This window comes from Plecotus auritus, assembly GCF_963455305.1.
Source record: "Plecotus auritus genome assembly, chromosome: X".
Classification (NCBI taxonomy): domain Eukaryota; kingdom Metazoa; phylum Chordata; class Mammalia; order Chiroptera; family Vespertilionidae; genus Plecotus; species Plecotus auritus.
This window is the reverse complement of record NC_137784.1, coordinates 132,457,793-132,481,354: the sequence shown is the minus strand read 5'-3', so window position 1 is coordinate 132,481,354 and position 23,562 is coordinate 132,457,793. Positions and strand designations below refer to the sequence as shown.

Genomic DNA, 23,562 nt, shown 5'->3' with positions numbered 1-23,562 from the left:
TGCTCACACCAAAGAAGTTAGTACAAGACTAATGATGTGGCCATCGGCTGCTAAAATATTCGCTACTAGAATGAGTGGAGAGAAATGGTGCGCCTGCGCGTAAGGTGCATAAGGGAAATGAATGCAACACGATTATAGTCATCAGTCATTAGCGAACGTTGTAGTTCGTTATTAATAATTATGTATAACAGGATATTGTTGATATTTATTTATAGTGATAAAATTAAGTTATGAAATTTTTATTAAAATGTTTCTCACATACCGTTATATTGGCTGGGCCACAAAAATATTCGTTGTGGGCTGCATGCGTCCCGTGGGCTGCGAGTTTGACATGCTTGCTCTATGAGAACAAGGAATGTATCTGGCTTCTGTAACACAGAGTAGGCAATCAGGAAATATGTGTTGAATGACTGACTGAATAAAGGAACAAACCTGCTAAGTTGCAAAGCTCTCTGATTATCCTTTTTGTTGTTAATCCTCACCTGAGGATATTTTTTTCCATTGATTTTTTTTTTTAGAGAGAATGGAAGGGAGGGGGAGAGACAGAAAGAAACATGATTGGTTGCCTCCCGCACGCGCGCGCGCCCTGACCAGGGCTGGAGACTGAGCCTGCAACCGAGGTACATGCACTTGACTGGAATCGAACCCGAGACCCTTCAGTCCGCAGGCTGACACTCTAACCACTAACCCAAACCAGCTAAGGCTCTGCTATCTCTTCAGTCTGCCCAGCAGTAGCAATACAGCAAGGTGTATGGCTTAATGGGAATGAGTTTATTCCCTACTTTACAAGAACAGTTTTTTTAAAAAATATATATTTCTTTATTGATTTCAGAGAGGAAGGAAGAGGGAAAGAGAGATAGAAACATCAATGATAAGAGAGACTCACCGATTGGCTGCCTCCTGCGCGCCCCTTACTGGGGATTGAGCCCGCAACCCGGGCATGTGCCCTTGGCCGGAATCGAACCTGGGACCCTTCAGTCTGCAGGCCGACGCTCTCTCCACTGAGCCAAACCGGCTAGGACAAGATCAGTTTTTAATAAAATACGATGCACAGTTGGTAATTCTTGAAAGAGAGGAATCCCAAGAACAGAATGGGTGTGTGTGGAGGGAGTACTCTAGCCATCTGGGGTCGCTGTGAGGTACACCCATAAAGCAAGAAGTTGGGTGCTGAAAAGGAGGGGAGAGGGGTCCAGAAGATGAAATTGACTTCTCTGGTCTGTGCTGGGCCCATCTCAAATGCATAAATCTTAACACACATAAGTATCTCTGCATATGTGTAAGTATTTTTATAGAGTGAGGCAATCGTGTGTTCAATTCTCCTACTATGTGCAGCCTATGGAGAAGTACCCAATTTTTTATTTGTTTCCCAATGCAGGCGGAATACACCAACAGCCCAAGTGCAATCCTCCCCTCCAACATCCCCTCGTGCAGATCCTTGTCACCCAGCGAGGAGGGTTTTAGCGGCCACTCCAGCCTGTTGCATGGCGAGATGGCCCGGAACTTACAGAAGAGCATCAAGCACCGCACCCTCTACCTCTTAGAGCAACTGAAAGTGGAGAAGGCCAGCCGGGACCAGAATACTGAGAGCTACCTCAAGCTGGTGTCCAAAGCCGACCGGCGCCAGGCCCTGCACATCCGCCAGGCCTTCGAGAAGGTGAACCAGAGGGCCTCTGCCACCATCGCCCAGATAGAGCGAAGGCTCCATCAGTGTCACCAGCAGCTGCAGGAACTGCAGAAGGGCTGCCAGCCCAAGGGCTCAGTGGCAAAGGAGGAGAGCAGCCCGGACAATGGCCAGCAGCCCTGGGAGAAGGCCCCGTTTTTAGAGCCTCCCAAGCCAGGTGGGCAAGATGACTTAGCCACCACCCCGTCTGACAGGCCCCTCCCACTGGAGAGTCAGTTGCTGGCCTCACAGCAGGAGACATCATCAGAGTCGAAGGCAAACTTGCTATTGCAGAAGGTGAAGGAAGAGCTCAGAGAAGCCCAGAACGTCCACCTTGGCCTTCAGGTGTCCTATCAGGGCCTAAAGGAGATGTACTTCACAGACCTGCAGCTGTCGCTGGAGTGCTTTCAGGAGGAGAAATGCAGGTGAGGTGGAGCCCCTTCTGCCACCTTGGCTCTGGGGACAGCCCCCAGGACTGTCTGCAGGAGGCTGAAAGGGGAGGAGCGGGGAGGAGCAGCTCAGTGGTTCCCTTGGTGCCTGGGCCCCCGCGGTGAAGAGGGCTCGTCCCCTGTCCACAGTTGCACACCAGGTTGGCCCTCTGCTGACAAATGAGGCTCCAGCTCTAGGCCCCACTGGGCGGTCTGGCAGCTGCGGCTCTAGCTGGAATGGTGTGTAGACAGGACTGGAGTCGCCTCGACAGCCCTGATCCCTTCACGTATGCTCATGGCTGAACTGGGGCACAATGTCACTTCCGGGACTTTTATTCAGAAAATGACTGCCTTCTGGGGAATGCCATCTCCCCACTGTGCGGTGGGTTGATTTTCTTTTCTTTTTCTTTTTAAAATATACACTGAGTGGCCAGATTATTATGATCTCTGAACGCATAATAATCTGGCCACTCAGTGTATATCCTATATAATAAAAGGCTAATATGCAAATTGTCCCCTCGACCAGGAGTTCAACCAGCAGGCAGGCCGGCCAACCGCCCATGTCCCCTCCCCCTGGCCAGGCTGGCCGGACCCCACCCATGCACGAATTCATGCACCAGGCCTCTAATATGTGTGTATATTATTATGCGTTCAGAGATCATAATAATCTGGCCACTCAGTGTATTTTTATTGATTTCAGAGAGAGGGAGAGATAGAAACATCAATGATGAAAGAGTATCATTGATCGGCTGCTTTGTGCACGCCCCACACTGGGGATTGAGCCTGCAACCCGGGCATGTGCCCTGACCGGAAATCAAACCGTGACCTCCTGGTTCACAGGTCGACGCTCAACTACTGAGCCACGCTGGCTGGGCAATACTATTGACATTTTGGACCAGCTGATTCTGAGCTTGGGTGCTGTGCTATGCATTGGAGGATGTTGAGCAGTGTCCTCAACCTGGAGGAGTTTCCTACAACTGTCATAACCAATTACCCCGAACTCGGTGGCCTCAAACAATAGAAATGTATTCTGTCACAGTTATGGAGCTCAGAAGTCTGGAATCAGCTTTACTTGGCTGACGTCAGGGTGTCAGCAGGGCCACGCTCCTTCTGGAGGCTCTAGGTGAGAATCCATTCCTGGCCTCTTCCAGCTTTGGGTGGCTGCCGGGCTCCTTTGCTTGTGGCCACATCACTTCAGTCTTTGAGGCTAGCATCCTCCACATCTCTGTTCTGTCCTCACATGACCTTCTTCACTGTGTGTACAAGCGCCCTCTGTCTCTCTCTCTCTCTCTTTTTTTAAAAAAATATATTTTATTGATTTTTTACAGAGAGGAAGAGAGAGGGATAGAGAGTTAGAAACATCGATGAGAGAGAAACATCGATCAGCTGCCTCCTGCACACCCCCTACTGGGGATGTGCCCGCAATCAAGGTACATGCCCTTGACCGGAATCGAACCCGGGACCCTTCAGTCCGCAGGCCGACGCTCTATCCACTGAGCCAAACCGGTTTCGGCTCTCTCTCTTTTTTTAAAAAAAAATATATTTTATTGAATGTTTACAGAGAGAAAGGGAGAGGGATAGAGAGTTAGAAACAGCAATGAGAGAGAAACATCCATGAGAGAGAAACATCGATTCAGCTGCCTCCTGCACATCCCCCACTGGGGATGTGCCCACAACCAAGGCACATGCCCTTGACCGGAATCGAACCTGGGACCCTTCAGTCCCCAGGCCGACGCTCTATCCACTGAGCCAAACTGGCTAGGGCTCTTCTCTCTCTTATAGGATGTGTGTGATTGCAATTAGGGTCCACATAAGCTCTGGAGGAGCTTCTCCCACTCTGCCGCATTCCCCAGCCCTACCCCTACTGCTTGAGCCCCACCCCCACATCTGTTTCTCTATCTTAGATTTCTCATCCAGGCTGCTGGCCACTGGGTTCTAGCTCAATTTGCCCAAAAGCCAATCCTCAGGTATAGTCAGGAGTATAATCTTTTGGCCCTAGCTGGTTTGGCTTAGTGGATAGAGCATCAGCCTACAGACTGAAGGGTCTCGGATTCCATTCCAATCAAGGGCACATGCCCAGGTTGTGGGCTCCAGCCCCGGTAGGGGACATGCAGGAGGCAGCTGATCAGTGATTCTCTCTCATCACTGATGTTTCTATATCTCTATCCCTCTCCCTTCCTCTCTGAAATCAATATAAAAATATGTATTTTAAAAAAGAGTATAATCTTTCACAACAACAATACAGTTTAGGATAATTTGTATTGAAGAGGGTGGCCTTATCAGCTTTGGAAGATTTAGGGGGCATTTTGGTTGACTGGTCATCATTCTGTCTTCATAAGAACATCTTTCAGCCAAAACCAGTTTGGCTCAGTGGATAGAGCGTCAGCCTGCGGACTGAAAGGTCCCAGGTTCGATTCCGGTCAAGGGCACGTACCTTGGTTGCGGGCACTCCCCAGTAGGAGGTGTGCAGGAGGCAGCTGACCGATGTTTCTAACTTTCTATTCCTCTCCCTTCCTCTCTGTAAAATATCAATAAAATATATTTAAAAAAAAGAACATTTTTCAGCCCTAACTGGTTTGGCTCAGTGGATAGAGCGTCTGCTTGCAGACTGAAGGGTCCCAGGTTCGATTTCCGGTCAAGGGCATGTACCTTGGTTGCGGGCACATCCCCAGTGGGGAGTGTGCAGGAGGCAGCTGGATCAATGTTTCTAACTCTCTATCCCTCTCCCTTCCTCTCTGTAAAAAATCAATAAAATATATTTCTTTAAAAAGAAGATTTTTCCACTTGCCTCTGTGATGGTAGGAGCTGGATGGAGAGGGGTCTTGGACTAAAAAAGAGACAATGAGAAGAGGCAGCTGTGCCGAGGCCAGGGCACTGCTGCCAGAGGGTAAGGAGGCTGGGGGCAAGGGAAGGAGAGACTGAGAGAATATCCTTATGAATTAACATTTTCTTATTCACTAAATTATTCAAGAATACATTCAAGAATATATATTTTTTATAAATATTTTTTCTTTTTCTAAATATATTTTATTGATATTTTACAGAGAGGAAGGGAGAGGAATAGAGAGCTAGAAACATCGATGAGAGAGAAACATCGATCAGCTGCCTCCTGCACACCTCCCACTGGGGATGTGCCCGCAACCAAGGTACATGCCCTTGACCAGAATCGAACCCGAGACCCTTGAGTCCGCAGGCCGACGCTCTATCCACTGAGCCAAACCGGTTTCGGCTCAAGAATATATTAATACATTCTTAGAAATACATTAATGAAGAATCTATTCATTGATTTCATTCATATTCGTGGAGAATATATTCATGAAAGTATACTTGAATATAGTTAATATCTTAAATGTTCTTGTGGCTGGATCTCTCATGGTAATGGAAAGATAATCATGGGGTATCTACTTCCAGGGTGGACACCCTGCCTCTCCCCCTCTCTGTGGTCAGTAGCCTCAGCCATGTTGTCAGCCCACTCTCTTCTCAACAGGAAGCAGGGCAGAGACTAATGGAATGTTCCTTGAAACACTGTTATGAATCAGCTCTTGATGAATTGGCTTTCAACAAATGAGTGTTCAGCTTATTAGCTCCCTGGGGGATGTCTACATGTAGGTGTCAGTGAAGTTCTCAAAATAGGACCAAATTACATTCCCTGTCCGTATGACAGCACCATTGGTTATGTTCTTGTGCAGGTCAGGGTCACTGCCATCAGCCTGGTCCTTCATTGCCCTGGACTCCAGCGCTCTCTGGTACCTTTCCTCTTCTCTAGTGTCACTGCCCCTGGCTTGGATCAAGCCTTCCTCGGCTCTTCCCTAAAAGAAAGTTCTAGAAGCCACCTGTCCTTCCTGTTGCCCAAATGAAGAACCTGAAAGATTTTTTAAATTATGAAACATTCCAAACCCAGGCGAAATGTAGAGAATAACATGATGGACACTGTATACCTACCCCTGATCTTTCTCAAATTTTCACATTTAGCATTTTTGCTTCAAATCTTATATATACTAGGATACATATATATGTATCCTAATATATATATATATATATATATATATATATATACATATATATATATGTAATATATTTTTATTGATTGCAAAGAGGAAGGGAGAGGGAAAGAGATAGAAACATCAACAACGAGAGAGAATCATTGATCAGCTGCCTCCTGCATGTCCCATACTGGGGATCGAGCCCATAACCCAGTCATGTGCCCTGACTGGGAATCGAACCATGATCTCCTGGTTCATAGGTCATTACTCAACCACTGAGCCACACCTGCTGGGCTTGTTTATATTTTTTAATGATCCACTGAGATATAGTTTACATGCCATAAAATTCACTGTTTTAATTGTACATTTTTATGATGTTTAGTAAATTTACTGAATTGTGCAACCATGACCACAATCCTATATTTGTTATTTGCTTTAATAATAGCTTTATTGAGATATAATTCACATACCATAAAATTCATCCATTTAAAGTGTACACTTCAGTAGTCTTTAGTATATTCACAGAGTTGTGCAACCATCACCACTATCTCATTACAGACCATAACGTTGTCATCACTCCAAAGAGAAACCCCAGCCCCATTAGTAGTCACTCCGCACCTTCCCCTTCTCAAGCTCTGGCAACCACTATTCTGTTTCCGTTTTTTCTGGATTGGTCTATTCTGGACATTTCATATAAATAGAAGCATATACTATGTGGTCTTTTGTGGCTGCTCCATCTCTATAATCCACAGATTTTTATGGAATGACTACTGCATGCCAAACACTGGTGCTGGGAAAACATATGAAATTTAATAGCATACGGGGATCATTTAGATCTTGATTTCTACAACTTCTAGTCTATCTCTATTTTGGTAAAGCTGTTACAAAAGGGGAATGGTATATAGGAGATACGTAACTGTCGGTGTGGATGTGGCTGAGGCACAGACCTGGAAGAATAGGCTGGGTTTGACTGGAGCTGAGGGCCAGAGGAGGAAGGCAGATCCTGAACCCAAGTCTAGTTTTTTTAAAAAAATATGGAATGCTTCATGAATTTGCATGTCATCCTTGCACAGGGGCCATGCTAATCTCCTCTGTATAATTCCAATTTTAGTATACTAGAGGCCCGATGCACGAAATTTGTGCAAGGGGCTGGACCCTCGCAGCCACGGCCTCAACCCTCGCAGCCACGGCTTCGTCCAGAAGGTCGTCCGGAAGGACGTCCGGAAGGTCGTTCGGCTGTCCGGTCTAATTAGCATATTACACTTTTATTATTATAGGTGTGCTGCCGAAGCGAGCACCCAAGTCTAGTCTGGATGTCGGACCACTCATTGCCAGCACAAGCTCTGGGCGGGGTACTCAGGGAATATTACTTTCTCTTTTGCTCCCAAGACAAGTGCTGATGGCAGAACTGGTGAATGAGCACCTGCAGCGGCACCTGGATGAAATTTACTGTCTCAAACAGAATCTGGCCTATGCTGAAGAGAAAATGGCCTATCTTTCCTATGAGAAAGCCAAGGAAATATGGGTGAGTTCCTCCCGGGGAAGATTTTTGAGAAAGGGCCAGTGAGAAGGATGCAGGGAGGAGAGAAGCCAAGGATGAGCGAATCTGTTCCAAACCAAGGAAAGAGACAGATATTCAAGCTGTACCCCCCATTGAGGGTTCAATGGCAACTCCCACATTTGTTTTAGACCTGGCGGGGTCCAATCTTCATGTTCATGCTGCACTTCCCCTCTCCCCCCACCTTAGCTGATCTGGGAACTTGGGCATTGCAGTTCTCACACTTGAGCCCAGAACAACCTGTAAAGGGGGCTGATGAGTACCCAGGAGCTGCTGGGGGTGCAGGGAACACCAGCTGGGAACCCCTGCTTTTGACCCTGGAGTGGCAAGCATGGGTGATGGATCCCCCTCTCCTGTGACAGATAGCCTCACTCTCTTCCACACCCTCAGACCTTACACCTGACCTTGCTCAGCTCTCTTACGGCCAGGCTCTCAGTCTCAGACCACGCTGGATGAGGGCCAAGTCAGATGAGACCTTCACTGTTACTGGGAAACATGGACCCTCCCAGGACAGGGCCCTCAGCGTATAGGTGTTCTAGGCTCTCAACTTCCTTCCTAAATCTTCAGCTCACCAACACTTGCTGTGCAACCCTTAGGCACTCAGGTAAATGACCGCAACTTCTTTGTGACATCTGGCAAGGGCATGTGTTTTTATCACCTGCAGGAAGTCATGGAAACTTTCAAGAGTCGTATATCCAAGCTGGAAAACCTACAGCAAGTGGCTCAAGCGAAGATGACAGAGAACCTCAGACACTGTCCCCAGACATTTGTGTTCCGATTTCTGAACCTGCTCCTCATGCTGGCCACCATCTTCTTGGTCTTCATCTCTACTGCGTGTGCCTTTCCCTTGACACTGTTGAAGTCGCGCCTGCGCATGTGCACCATGATCGTGCTGATGGGGGTTGGGGCCCTGGCCTGGCAGAAGTGGCATGCCATTCCTGCCATGGACTGGCAGGTCTGGGTCGCCTCCAGATGGAGACTGTATTCCAAGGATGCCAAGCCTCTACCAGACAGGCCTTAAAGGGTCTGGGTGGGCCAGCTCCTCTCTTTTCCAGGTATCAGGGCATCCAGCCAGCCCTCCCCAGGAGGCCACTTCTCAGATCTGGCTTTCAGATTTTGTCAACACCAGCCCCGTGAGAGGTGTGTGGGTGCCCACCCAGCTCGCAGTTCCCTTTCTCACAATCCTTCCTTACCATCTGCAGACTTTGGCAAAGATTAAAGTCTCCGGAAGTACAGTGCTACGCTCCTCTATAAACCCCTCATGCCCTTTAGTGACGCAGTGACTGAACACTCAGGAGCTCAGGAGCCCCCTCTGTGACTTTGTTGTTTCTGGCAAAGAGAAGCTACATTTTCTTCACAGGGATGGAGAAGAAGGGATGGTGGCGGTGATGGCCAAAGCCCTGGTGAATGGGACAGGGGTGACGTTTTCTGGTAGGAGGCAGATCTCTTTGTTGTTTGTTGTTGGGGCTGGGAGAGACTCATGCAGGTGACACCGAAGAGACAGATGAGGCCTCTGTTTTGGAGGTGCTGGAGAGTTCAGAGCTATCATCTACTTTCTTCCCAAAAAGCTGCAAGATGCAGTTTCGAAACTGGCAGGACAGAAAGTGTTATTCAGCAGAGCAGGAAGGGTCAGTGCGCTATGCTAAAGGTGATGCTTAGGGCATTCGGAGGAAGGTATTCATTAAGTGTCACCTGGATGACTCAAAACCTTCTCTCCTACCATTCACAATTCTACAAAGTGAATGGAGGAAGACTCAGGTTGTTCCTCGCATGTGGGGATGGTCTATTTCTGACTACCTGGTCATCTAAGTCATCTAATTTAGAAGCTGATGGTGACTATTTGGGTCACATCGTGGCCCTCCAAAAGGTATGTTTAAATCCTAATGCTTGGAGTCTATGAATGTGACCTTATTTGGAAATAGTCTTTGCAGATGTGATTAAGATATACATTACGCCAGGCTGGTGTGGCTCTGTGGTTGAGTGCCGACCCAGGAACCAAGAGGTCACTGGTTCGATTCCCACTCAGGGCACATGCCCGGATTGTGGGCTCGATCCCCAATGGGGGCCGTGCAGGAGGCAACCAGTTGATGACTTCCTCTCTCATCGATGTTTCTATCTCTCTCTCCCTCTCCCTTCCTCTCCCTCTCTCTAAAAATCAATTTAGAATATATTTTTAAAAAAGATATGCATTACCATGAGGTCAAGCTGGAGTAGAGTGGGCCCTAATGCAATGACTGGTGTCCTTGTAAGTAGAAGGGAATTTGGACACAGACACACAGGCATAGAGGGAAGATGGCCATGTGAAGGTGAAGGCAGAGATCAGGGCGACTCATCTACAAACCAAGGAATAGCAAGTACTCACCAGAAGGTAGAAGAGATTTCCCCCAGAGCCCTTAGAAGAAGCTAGCCCTGCTGACATCTTGATCTCAGACTTCTGACCTCCAGAACTAGGAGACTATATGTTTCTGTTACTTAAAACAACCCAATCTGTGGCAGTTCGTTATGGCACCCCAGGGAACTCATGCAGTGACCAAAGATGATGCCAGCTAAGGGGCCCATGCATAGATAGAGTGACCTGTCTCCAGAATATCTGGTAAGAGGCATTTTAGTGAAAGGGAATGTGATTGTCATCTTGTTTCTATTCCATCAATTTAAAAAATATATTTTCATTGATTTCCGAGAGGGAGAGAGAGAAACATCATTGATGAGAGAGAATCATGGATCAGTTGCCTCCTGCATGCCCCACACTGGGGACCAAGTCCCCAACCCGGGCATGTGCCCTGACTGGGAATTGAACTGTGACCTCTTGGTTCATAGGTTGATGCTCAACCACTGAGCCATGCAGCCTGGCTCTATTCCATCAATTTTGAGGTCAGGTGAGGACTAGGTAAATAACAGTGTAGCCACCACCTGGTCTCTTTAGCCAAGAGAGTCTTCTGGCACCAGGAAGGCCCTGCTCTTTGTTGCTTGATCCCTAAAGAGATCTGGGCTGTATTTATTTCTCAGATTATATCTCAGATCATCACTGTGCTAACCAAAATGCTTTGAGAACACAGATCAGATGCATTTCCTAAATACTCTAAGCCTATTCTTTTTAAAAAATATAATTTTATTGACCTCAGAGAAGGGAGAGGGAGAGAGAGATAGAAACATCAATGATGAGAGAGGATCATTGATTGGCTGCCTCCTGAACACCCCCTACTGGGGTTCTAGCCCGAAACCCAGGCATGTGCCCTTGACCGGGAATCGAACCTGGGACCTTTCAGTCCGTAGGCCAATGCTCTATCCACTGAGCCAAACCAGCTAGAGTCCTAGCCTATTCTTGATTACCTCCGGCTCCCTCCAACACCAGAACTCTCAAAAAATGAAAAACATAATTGTTGACATTGATAACATAAGAAATGGGCTGAACAGCAGAATCAAGTCAGCTGAAGAACTGGCAGATGAGGCTAAGAATTCATTCAACACATTCACTTAACATCTACCTACTGAGTACCCATTCTGTGCCAGACTGTGTCCTAAGGGTTTCATCAGGAATGTCCTCATGGAATTCCATTCCAGAAAGTTCTCTCAGAATGCAATAGGAAGGGGTAACAGTGTGAAAAGGTGAAAGTTTGAAAGCCTGGAGAGATCCAGAAGTGTGACATCTGTCTAGGAGGAAAGACTCAAGCAAAGACAGTACTTGTCAAGTTAGCCTAGGATTCCACAAACAAAAGCCAGGCCTGAAAAGAGACCCGCATGAACGACAGGAAACGGATCCGGGATTGAACTGTACTCTGGGTATTGAGGCGCCAGGAATGGAACCCCGGGGAATCAATTGTGGTCCTGCTGACTATTTATTTATTTTAAAACATTTTATAATTTCAGGGAGGAAGGGAGAAGGAGAGAGAGATAGAAACATCAATGATGAGAATCATCAATCGGCTGCCTCCTGCATGCCCCACATTGGGGATCGTGACCGGGAATCGAACTGTGACCTCCTGGTTCCTTAAGCATGCATACTTTTGGTAATGTTTAAATATTCAGTAGCCCATGCCAGGCTACTGAATATTTAAACATTTCCAAAGGAATGCATGCTTAAGGAACTCAAGGCCAGGCAGGAGGGGGCACAGCCATGGAGCAACTGTGAAATGGACGAGCAGAGGAAAGCCAGTTGGAAGGAGTAGGCTGAGTAGGCTGGGTGTGGTGAAATAGGAGGTCCCTGAGGGGCAGTATTTCTGACCCAAGACCTTACTGGTCACCAAGTCACATCATAGATGCACCCTAATGAAGTGGATGTGACGGATTCAAGGAAGAATAAGGCAAATTGCACTTGGAAGATGATGAGCCTCAATAGTCACCTGTATCTATCAAGAAGTCTAGGAGTCGCCCTGGCTGGTATGGCTCAGTGGATAGAGCGTCGGCCTGCGGAGTCAAGGGTCCCAGGTTCGATTCTGGTCAAGGGCATGTACCCTGGTTGCGAGCACATCCCCAGTAGGGGGTGTGCAGGAGGCAGCTGATTGATGTTTCTCTCTCATCGATGTTTCTGGCTCTCTCTCCCTCTCCCTTCCTCTCTGTAAAAAATCAGTAACATATATTTTTTTAAAAAGTCTAGGAGTCATGGGCAGTTTGCTATGGACGCCCAGTATGCCAGTCCATGCTGGCTGCCATCTAGGGAGACTTTGGGTGGGACCACAGTGTGTCCACCCTAAACTAACCTATAAAGCCACGAAAGCCACAGGTCAGTGCAGCCAAGAAGGGCCTCTTTTTAAAAAAATATATTTTATTGATTTTTTTCCAGAGAGGAAGGGAGATAGAGAGTTAGAAACATAGATGAGAGAGAAACATCGATCAGCTGCCTCTTGCACACCTCCTACTGGGGATGTGCCCACAACCCAGGTACATGCCCTTGACCGGAATCGAACCTGGGACCTTTCAGTCTGCAGGCTGACGCTCTATCCACTGAGCCAAACCGGTTAGAGCAAGAAGGGCCTCTTTTATGTCCTGGTCAGAATTAGAGTTTGAAGATGGAAAGATGAAGGGTGAGAGAAGAGTTGCACCAATAATGGAAGGAAGTGCACACCTAAGAAAAATGTAGCCATGTCCAGGCAGTCCTCCGGTGTTCAAGCTCTAGGCTAGCCCTGAAGCCAACAGAAAGGAAGAACGCCACAGTACACAGGCCCTGCAGGAAATGCCCACCTTCAGGCAGAGACAGACCATAAAAGGATCCAGAAGGAGGGCTGCCTGGAGTTGGGGTCACGTGCTGAGCCTTCTCCGGTTATTTTTCCGGAAACCAGATACTGTTCCAGGTGGGAGACATCACGGGGCTCTTACATGGTCTATTTCTAGTTTGCTGTGTTGATGATGTGACTTACCTGCCGGTTCATAAAGACATAGATAATGGGGTTGTAGATAGTGGCACTTTTGGCAAAGTAGGCTGGCAGTGCAGCCACCAGAGGGTGGAAGGCGTAGCCAGGGTGGGCAGCAGCAAAGCATGCAAAGAAAGTGTAGGGCCCCCAGCAGAGGCAGTATGCCAGGATCATCACCACCACCATGCGCGTCACCTCCTTCTCTGCCTTCTGGGTGGACTCGGATTCTTTCTGCTGCTTCGCCACCTGGGGGAGACAGAGGGTCGTGCCAAGGGACAGTGAGTAGGAGAGTTCCTCAGGGCTCTGAATCTGAAGGGACTTCGTGTTCCTGGCAGGCTAGGGATGGGGAGTCATGGGGAGAAGGAGATGGGCCCACCCACTACAGCACCACGCCAGCCAGCAGCCAGCTCCCATCTGAGTGAGTGCACGCCTGGCCTACAGCTCTCTGGAGGGTGGCTTCGCGAGAGCAGTGCAGGCTTTGAGGCAGCACGCAGCTGAACCTGGCTGAAATGGCCTCGAGCTGGGGCCTTCCAAACTCTTGGCTTAGCTTGGCTCCCATTGGGAGTTTGGGCAGGAGCTAAGGGGGCTGTTCTTAGCCTCCCCTGGTCCCTTATCAGCATGTTCCCTCCTGTGCTCAGATCTGAGGGGTTGGGCAGGAGAAGACCCAGGGGCTGGCCACTGCCTGCTATGGGCAGGACCTGATGGCAGACAGCTGAGTGGGCACGAGGGGAAACTGTGAGGGCAGGTAACACATTCTGGAACCTGAGCTCCACAACTCAGACCTAACATGGCCCAAGCCCTGGTTGGACACCTTGGGAGCCAGCTAAGTTGCTTCTGATCCCTGACCGCCAACAGGGTGGGGGAAAGAAGAGGGGCGGGGGGATAACCCAGGCTGAAGGTAGTGAGATGAGGGGAGCTTATCTTGAGCCCATGACCTCCACTCTAGAAAGAGCTTATAAGCCCACACTGATCGGATTGTGGGCACAGGCAGCTTCATATAGGAAAGGCGCCACCCCAAAGGGCCTTCTACCACCGGTGCCAAGTAGGATCCCAACAGGAACAGATGGTACATCCAGATCAAGCTAATGGTAGCTTAGCTCACTGATAAAGGGACAACTTATGGTATTCAGGAGACCACAAGGGGAGCACAGAGCTTCCAGCACCCCAGGACCCAACCTCACTCTGCTGTCTTGCTCTGATTTCCTACAGGGGCGCCCCAGTGGTAGCCCAGCTTGCACAGGGGAGGAGGGGTGTGGCTGTGGACAGATCAGCTTCCCAGGGAGGAGGAGGGAGGAGAGGGGCCTGTAGGGCAGATGGCACATGTGAATTCACTTCTTAGCCTGCCCCAACAGGCCAGTGGAGGGGACAAGGGCCCTCCAGTGGCATCCTTTTAACAACATTCCTTGATTTGCAGGCTTCACTTGCGGATCTGGCTGGCTCAGGAGGAATGCAGCGCTGCTCCATTACTGGGGTAATCCCTTGCTATTCTATAAGGACAAGGACAAGGAAGCCAGGGCTGTAAGTGCCAGATTCACGTCTGGTTTGGGGGCAGGGGAGCGGACCGGGTGACCCTCTGTCCGTGCCCACACATCCCTGGCCTTCATGATCCTACCAGCCAGGGGCGAAGCCAGGAGGGCACGGGGGCTTACAGCTCGAATGGCCAGCCACACTTGGAGGTAGCAGAGCACGATGACGCTGAGTGGGATGATGCAGCACGTGATCATGAGGACAATCATGTACGACTGCACCCCAGGGTACGAGCTACCGCTGAACACGTCGGGGCCGCATGAAGTCTTCAGGCCATGGGGCCAGTACCTGGATAGAAGAGGCGGCAGCCTGTCCCAATGCAGGCAGGGCAACCTGCGACCCCCAGCCCAGCCATGCCACTGACGGGTAGGGTTGTTGGTTATTTGTTTTTTATTGAAATTAAATTCATGTTATATGAATGAACCGTTTTGGTTTGTTTTTTTTTTTTTTTTAGAGTGGAAGGGAGGAGGAGGAGAGAGAGAGAGAGAAACATTGATGTGAGAGAGACACATCGATTGGTTGCCTCCTGCACGGGCCCTGGGGATCGAGCCTGCAATTGAGGTACGTGCCTTTGACCGGAATCGAATCTGGTACCCTTCAGTCTGCAGGCTGACGCTCTATCCATTGAGCCAAACTGGCTAGGGCTGACCATTTTTGAGTGAGCAGTTCGGTGGCATTTAGTACTTTCATTGCCACTATCTGGTTTCAGAACATTTTCATCACCTTGATCACATCCCCTTTTCACAGAGAGGGTGAAGCACCCTCTTGCCTTCTAAGAACCTGTGACTATCTGAATCATTTTTCTGGGGTCAACCCGATCAGCCCATGGCCTGAAGTTGTAGGCATTTCTCCACGTGTTCCCGTGAGCAGCTCAGGCTTGGAGACCATGGGAAAAGCTTGGAGACCATGCTCCAGCAGCCAGATTCATACACTCATAAACACTGCGTGCTAGAAGGGGCCTCAGGGAGAGCTGGGCCTGTCTTCACTTTATTCATGGGGCCATGGAGGCCCAGAGACAGAAACCTGTTTGCCCCGAGGTCACCAAGGGAATCACGAGTCTGATCCTCCCCTCTTGGTCCTAGCAAGGCGCCTTCCTGGCACCCTGGCATCCTTACCTGCTCCAACCAAAGATGGGCGGGGCTGTCCACACAGCAGACCAGACCCAGGAGAAGGTGATGCCTGCGATGGCCAGCTTGGCATCAAATCTCACGTTGCCAAAAGGCTTGCAGACCACCAGCCACCTCTCCCAGGAAATGATGGCCAGGGACCAGAGCCCCGTGATCCCTGCAGGGGAGAACAGACAGATGGCGGCTTGGAACCTCCTACATCACTTCTTCCACCCAGAACAGCCTACAGCTTTCCAGATGAAGAGGCGCTCCCCAAGCACCTGCGAAACCTCATTCTCCAAAGAGTGTTGTCAGGTCCAGGGGGCACTGGGTCTCTTGGTCAATTTTTTAAAAAAATATTTTTTTATTGATTTTAGAGAGGAAGGGAGAGAGATAGAAACATCAATGATGAGAGAATCATTGATTGGCTGCCTCCTGCACGCCCCACACAGCGGACCAAGCCGGCAATCCAGGCATGTGCCCTGACCAGGAATCGAACCGTGACCTCCAGGGTCATAGGTTGATGCTCAACCACTGAGCCACACCAGCCAGACTTGGTCAATTTCTTTTTCTAACTCCTGTTTTCCCATCTTCCCCCACTGGGCCTTTCCTTGCCCCCTCTGATTCGACCTTGGTCCATCTTGTTTCCCCTCTTTCTTTTACTTGACCACCAGCCTTTCCTGTGACGGCTTTGAGGTAACCACCAATGGCCATGTACACACCAGCCCGACCCACTGACATGCTATGATCCCAGCCAAGAGCTGTGCCCCTCCTGCCAGTACGCACACGTTCCTTTAGGTGCTTGGAACCCCTTCCCTGATATCTCACCTCCTTCCTCCGTTTAGCAGGTGGAGACAATGTCTTCTGTGCTGCTTAGACCCCGGAGGTCTGTGCACAGAATCCAGGGGTCCATGAACTGGGGTGGGAAAAATGACATCTTTGTTTCTACGAACCTCTAACTGACACTGGCATTTCCTTCTGCTATGAGTGTGACAGTATTAGCAGTGCTCATGACTCGGTCACTTTACAGAGGTGGCAGACATTTCTCAATATCACTACGTTTATTACCACTTTGAAATTCCTTTTTTTTAAATCCTCACATGAGGATATTTTTCTATTGATTTTTTTAATGTATATTTTTATTGATTTCAGAGAAGAAGAGGGAGAGAGAGATAGAAACATCAAGGATGAGAGAGAGTCAATGATTGGCTGTCTCCTGCAAGCCCCTCACTGGGGATCGAGCTCACAACCCGGGCATGTGCCCTTGACCGGAATTGAACCTGGGACCTTTCAGTTTTCAGGCCGACGCTCTATCCACTGAGCAAAACCAGCTAGGGCTTTCCATTGATTTTTAGGTAGAGTGGAAAGGTGGGGGAGAGACAGACAGAGAGAGCGAGAGCGAGAGAGAGAGAGAGAGAGAGAGAGAGAGAGAGAGAGAGAGAGAAACATTGATATGAGAGAGACACATCAATTGGTTGCCTCCCACATGCACCCCGACCAGGGCCGGGGATCGAACCTGCAACTGAGGTACGTACCCTTGACCAGAATCAAAGCTAGGACCCTTCCATCCGCAGGCCGATGCTCTATCCAGTGAGCCAAACTGGCTAGGGCACCACTTTGAAATTTCAATGACTGTCAGGCCAGGTCCAGTTATTTGATACTTTAATAAAAAATGGTGTCACTAATATTCTAGAAAATACTCAATACTATTTATTTAATTACTAGAGGCCAGATGCACAAAATTTGTGCAAGAGTAGGCCTTCCTTCCCCCGGCTGCCTGCACTGGCTTCCCTCTGGCACCTGGGACCTGGGCTTCTCTTGCAGCCCCGGCTTCATCCGGAAGGTCGTCCGGAAGGATGTCTGGTCTAATTAGCATATCACGCTTTTATTATTATAGATAATATCCTATAACTTAGTATTATAATTTTAATACTAATACTTTAAATGAAGACTATGTTGCTAATTACTGTTTAATACTTTGATAACTATATTTCAGTATCACTGTAGTCCTTTGTAATCTTATGGACCTCGTGTGCATTTGCAAACATTCTTCTAAGAAGGGGTGCATATGTTTCCCCTGAGGGCCAGGGGGCGTCCATAGCACCAAAACTGGTTCAGAAGTACAGGCATCCGGGTGGTATGGCTCAGTGGTTGAGCATCAACCTATGATCCAAGAGGTCATGGTTTGATTCCCGGGGCCTCGGTCCTCAGTGGGGGGCAAGCAGGAGGCAGTCGATCAATGATTATTTCTCATTATGGATGTTCCTCTCTTTCTTTCCCTCTCCCTTCCTCTCTGAAATCAATAAAAATCAATCAATCAATAATTTTAAAAAGTTTCAGCTCCTCCAGGACACGGTCCTCTGAGAGGACGGATGGCACTGTGTAGTCACTATCTGGGACAGGGGCCCCTCTTCGAAGGACTTGGGAGCACCTTGGGGCTGGAACCCTGTGCGCCACATCCTATACGCCTGGTGCCCACCACAAAGCCCAGCACACGGTACTTCTCAGCCAATGTTGACCTGAATAGAGCCACAGCCCACAGAGACATTAGTGATGGGGATGGGGAAAGAGATCTGGGAATTGCTTCTTTCCCTGGAAAAAGCCAACACAGGTGAGCTGAAAGGGAACACGGCCCTGATGTGGGAGTTCTGTTCGGGGTACCCGCAGCCCTCCCCTCCCACATTGTTCTGAGGTCGTCTGACTCTATAGCTGTCTCCTCACAGCTGCATGGACCTAAAGTGGCTGTCCAAAGGCAGAACCTGGCCAGGCTGGCATGGCTCAATGTGGTTGAGCGTAGACATATGAACCAGAAGGTCACGGTTCAATTCCCGGTCAGGGCATGTGCCTGGGTTGCAGGCTCAATCCCCAGTATGGGGAGTGTAGGAGGCAGCCGATCAATGATTCTCTCTCTCTCCCTCTCCTTTCCTGCCTGAAATCAATAAAAATATATTAAAAAAAACAAACAGGCAGAACCTATCTCAGAGTAGGCACTTGGGGTGTGTTGGATTGCACAAGCCGCCCCCCCAACCTAAATGATGGCCCAGGCCCGCTTTCTCCTGCACGTCTGTCTTCCTTCAAACATGTGCATTGCAGGCACACGTGGGATGTGCCATGTGAGTATGTCTTATGCACAACAGGCTGGGTCTTCTCCTGAGCCTGGGCCCTCAGCTGGCTTACCACACAGGGAGACAGTGTAGCCCTCCACAACGCACAGAGGGTGGCCCAGCACAAAGTAGCCATAGATCTGGTTCACGACGCTGATGGTGCTGGCGATGATGGTCTCTGCCAGGTCAGCCACAGCCAAGTTCACCAGGATCCAGTTTAGAGGGTGGCGCAGCTTCTTGAACCTCATGGTGGCCACCAGCACGAGCCCATTAGTGAAGACAGACGCAATGACCACGAAGATCATCCAGGCACTGGTGAGGTGGTACACCCATCTGGGGGCGATGTGGTAATTGGGGCCTTCAAAGGGGCCTGGAGGCAGGAGGGACAGAGTAGGTAGTGGCGTCATCTGCCTATACGGCTATACCCACCCATCCTCTCCCCACTGAGACAGAGCCTCCCGTCAATGCTCCCGCTCTCCTACCTGCTGCCTTTGCAGCTGCCTCTCTCTCTAGTTTTGTACATCTGCAAACAACCTGCCCTCAATCCCGTCTCTCAGGCCAGAGAACCTGGCTCGCTAGACAGCTGCACAGGTATCTTTGAACTTGACAAAGTGAAACTCCTCATCATCTCTGCTGGGTATCTCTCCCTCTTCTGATTCACCACCCCCAGGACACTGGGCCAGCCCCCTGTAGTGCCATTGGCAGGCTTATGCTCCCCTGAGCCCCCACATCCCCTATACTATCTTCCTTGCACACTTCACATCTTTCTGTTGTTGGATCTTCTTTTTTTAAAAAAATATCTTTTTAAATTGATTTCAGAGAGGAAGGGAGAGGCAGAGACAAAAACATCAATGATGAGAGAGAATCATTGATTAGCTGCCTCCTGCACGCCCCACACTGGGGATCGAGCCTGCAACCCAGGCATGTGTCCTGACCAGGAATCGAACCTTGACCTCCTGGTTCATAGGTCCACGCTCAACCACTGAGCCACGCTGGCTGGGCTGTTGTTGGATCATCACTCACACTCTCCCCTGCACCAGGTCCTCTTCCCTTCCATGCTATGAAGCCCAGTTCCGATGCCCTTGGCTTCTGGAAGCCTCTCCAGATTCCCCAGCTGAGAGTTAACTCAACCCTTGGGACTACCATGATGAGACTCTAAGATGTTCTAGTATACATTGGAGTTCCCTGGAAAGTACAGAGGTTCAGTGTGAGAATAGCAACTGGAACTGTGAAGTGTTTGAAATATTCCAGCTTGCAAGCAAATGCAAGGGGCTGAGGCAGTTTCAAAATGAAACAGACGGAGTGTCCTTCCCAGACAACCCATGGAGACCAATTGGGAGGGCAGGGATAAGAGGGACAGGGCAGGAACAAGGGCCTTGCATGGTGGCGGAGGGACTGGGGCACTCTGAATGTGGGAGGCCAGGAAGGAGTGGCCTCTAACAGTGAAACCCTGATCCTCCCTCCTGAAAACTCTGGGACTCATTTCGTGAAGAAATGAGCACGAGAAGGTATTCTAAACAATACCGGAAGGGAGCCCGGCCAGTGTGGCTCAGTGCTTGAGCATCGACCTATGAGATCAACCTTAATTGGCTTCACTGGGGAACCAAGTCATTATTTTGAAATGAGAGATAAAAGGGAAGAATCAAGCATTTCTTCTGTCTTTCCCATTTACTAGTATACCATGCCCCCTCCCGAGGGAATACAATAGTAGATGAGGGCATGTTTCTCTTTATCGATATAATCCAGCTAACAGAAGAAGACAGAATGCTATTTTTGCAATACCCAGTGGTTTAATGGGTCTGGGCATTGGGCAACACCCTGGAAAAAAGGATACCCCCCCCCCAATGGAGCAGTCTTGTCAAAACACGCGACAAATCCAGCTGACCTCTCAGCAGACCTTCAGAGCAGCCATTTTACAGAAACATCCTGACGAATGGGGTGGGCTGGGCATGGGAAGCCACACATAGGAAGACATCAGCAGAGTCTGAAGTGGGTGAGTCCAGGGACTCATTTACTTTGACAAATAAATTGCAACGAGGTTGAGGGGGAACCTCTAAATTAAAAAAGGATATAAAGACATATCTATCAATAAGGACACGTGGGCCTTATTTGAACTCTGATTCAAGCAAACAAAGCATGTGCCCTGACTGGGAATCAAACTGCGATCTCTTGATTTATGGTTTAATGCTCAACCACTGAGCCACGCCGGTCAGGCTATGGTTATGTTCCCTAGAGTCCTTTTCTCTTACAGGTGCATACTGAAGATTTATAGAGGAAATGGTGTGATGTCTTGGATCTACTTCCAGAAATCAGAAGAAGGGGTTAGTGGAGAGGGTTAGAGATGAAATAAGACAAATGATCGAGACCCAGGGGTTTATGATACTTTTCTGTCTACTTTGGCAGACACTTGAATTTTTTTGGGGGGGTGGTAAAATTTACAGAAAGGAATCGGGCATTGATGAAGCCCCAGAGGCCCCCATGGAGAGCGTTGTTCCATCTCCATCAAGGCTATTCTGATTGATGTGAACTTCAGGGTTCTCAACCAGTTTGGCCCATGAACCCTGTTGCTGATCGCTGCCCTGGCAGTCAAGAAACCTTTGGTTTGGCCCTAACCGGTTTGGCTCAGTGGATAGAGCGTCGGCCTGCGGACTCAAGGGTCCCAGGTTCGATTCCGGTCAAGGGCATGTACCTTGGTTGCGGGCACATCCCCAGTAGGGGGTGTGCAGGAGGCAGCTGATCGATGTTTCTCTCTCATCGATGTTTCTAACTCTCTATCCCTCTCCCTTCCTCTCTGTAAAAAATCAATAATAAAAAAAAGAAACCTTTGGTTTGGAGGAGGCACCTGGGGACAGGTCTAGGGCTGGGGATCACTGGTGCCCTCATCTCTTTGAAGGGTTTGCAGGCAAAGCTTTTGGACTGGGTCACTCCCAGGGCGGAACTCAGCTGCCTCATCAGAGTTTTCAGTTTCTTTGGGGCCTTTCTCTCTCGCCATGGGCCAGCTCTAAGCGGAAGGGCAGCCCCGGGAGTGGAGCAAACTTCTTCCCCCAGAATGTGCCGGATAAGGCGCAGGCCCCAGACTTGGACACGGAGTTGGACAAGGTGACCAATACAGCCTCTTCTGATCCAAAGGTTCTAGAAGTCACTCATCTCCACCCTCAAGCCTCCTGCTCCTGGCGTTTGCCTCCTTTTGGCTTCAGAACATGCAAAGATGAGTCAGACCCGGTCCTTTCTCAGACTTGAATGTAATGAGTGCTCACTAGCAATACGGGGCCACGAGGAAAGAGTAATGAACTTGCATGGGAAAGGGATTCTCAAAGGGTCTGGGAAACCTACGAGGTTTGCAAATGCATGTTTGAGCCACCCCAGCATGGCTCAGTGATTGAATGTCAACCTTTGAACCAGGTGGTCACGGTTCAATTCCCACTCAGGGCACATGCCCGGGTTGCAGGCTCAATCCCCAATGAGGGGTGTGCAGGAGGCAGTCGATCAATGATTCTCTCTCATCATTGATGTTTCCATGTTTCTATCTCCCTCTCCTTCTCCTTTCTTCTCTGAAATCAATAAAAATGCTTAAAATGAAAATGCATACTTGATATTCTTTTTTAAAAATCCTTATCCGAGGATATTTTTTCCATTGATTTTTAGAGAAAGTGGGCGGGGAGGGAGTGAGAGAGAAAGAGAAACATCGATGTGAGAGAGACACATCGACTGGTTGCCTCCCACACATTCCAGGACCTGTGGGTCAGGGATAGAGCCTGCAACTGAGGTACATGCCTTTGACCGGGAATCAAACCTGAGACCCTTCTGTTCATGGGCAGACACTCTAACCATTCAACCAAACTGGCCAGGGCTCATATTTGATATTCTTGTGTCTTTTTCTATTCAGAAAGGAACCCCCCCCCCCGCCAGTTCATGTCATCATAAAAGATAAGGGAGTACAGCCAGCGTGGTTCAGTGGTTGAGCATCGACCCATGAACCAGGAGGTCATGGTTTGATTCCCAGTCAGGGCACATGCCTGGGTTGTGGGCTTGATCCTCAGTAGGAGTTGTGCAGGAGGCAGCCGATCAATGATTTTCTCTCATCATTGATGTTTCTATCTCTCTCTCTCCCTCTCCCTTCCTCTCTGAACTCAATAAAAAATATATATAAAAAAGAAGCTTTAAAAATAAGCTAAGAGAGAAAACCCTTTTGGCTGGCGACACTGTGCAGAAGACATTCTTGGGTTGGGTGGGCGGCCTATGGCCCCCCGTGTGGCCACTTGGGCCTGGTGTCCCAGGGGGGCTGCTTCAGCCATCGGAACCCAGCCTCCATGGCACCTGCCCTCTCACCTCTGGTAGCGTTGCTGTTGGTGTAGGTGAAGATGCTCTCGGGGGTGCTGTCCTCAAAGCTGGCCTGCAGCTGCCTGCCTGCAAGCCTCTGAGGGCCCCACTGCTGGTCCATGGCTCCAGAAAGCCCTGTCCCTGGTGCCCGCCAGCCCTCGAGCTGTCTGGGGGTTACAGTGCTTTATACAAGCCTGCAGGATCAGCTGGGCCTCCTCACCTTAAAAGCCCCCAAACTCTTCACCATCTGATCTCTTAATTGGACCCTGGACTTAGACCTCCTCCTCCCTCAGCCCTTGACTCCTGGCTCCTTAGGCGAGCCCATGAGGGCAGCTCAGAGAGATTGGCCTGCAACCAAACTCAGAGCTCCTGGCTTTCTTAGACGGCTGCAGGAGCTGCCAAGGACCTGCGCTCCTGTCCATGTGTCCTCTGTTCCGTCCTACTATCCAACTATAGGGGAGCACAAGAGACTTGGTTGGAAAGTTGTAAGGAGGACATTCGGATAAAAGGGAAGTGTGTGGAAGGCCG

At 49.3% G+C, this 23,562-nt stretch overlaps 2 protein-coding genes across 2 annotated transcripts; one reads left to right on the top strand and one right to left on the bottom strand.

Moving 5' to 3' along the window:
- Positions 1-1,369: 1,369 nt before the first annotated feature.
- Positions 1,370-8,650, top strand: TEX28 (testis expressed 28; the record flags this gene model as incomplete). The annotated part of the gene is made up of 3 exons (XM_080652554.1): positions 1,370-2,085; positions 7,461-7,596; positions 8,294-8,650. The coding sequence occupies 3 exons, from the start codon at positions 1,370-1,372 to the stop codon at positions 8,648-8,650; spliced, it is 1,209 nt and encodes a 402-aa protein (XP_080508680.1).
- Positions 8,651-9,107: 457 nt separating this feature from the next.
- LOC308240469 (long-wave-sensitive opsin 1) lies at positions 9,108-23,155 on the bottom strand (the record flags this gene model as incomplete). The annotated part of the gene is made up of 6 exons (XM_080653519.1): positions 9,108-9,218; positions 12,984-13,223; positions 14,627-14,792; positions 15,620-15,788; positions 18,788-19,084; positions 23,044-23,155. 6 exons carry the CDS (start codon positions 23,153-23,155, stop codon positions 9,108-9,110), a joined length of 1,095 nt encoding a protein of 364 aa, XP_080509645.1.
- Between the last annotated feature and the right edge of the window lie 407 nt (positions 23,156-23,562).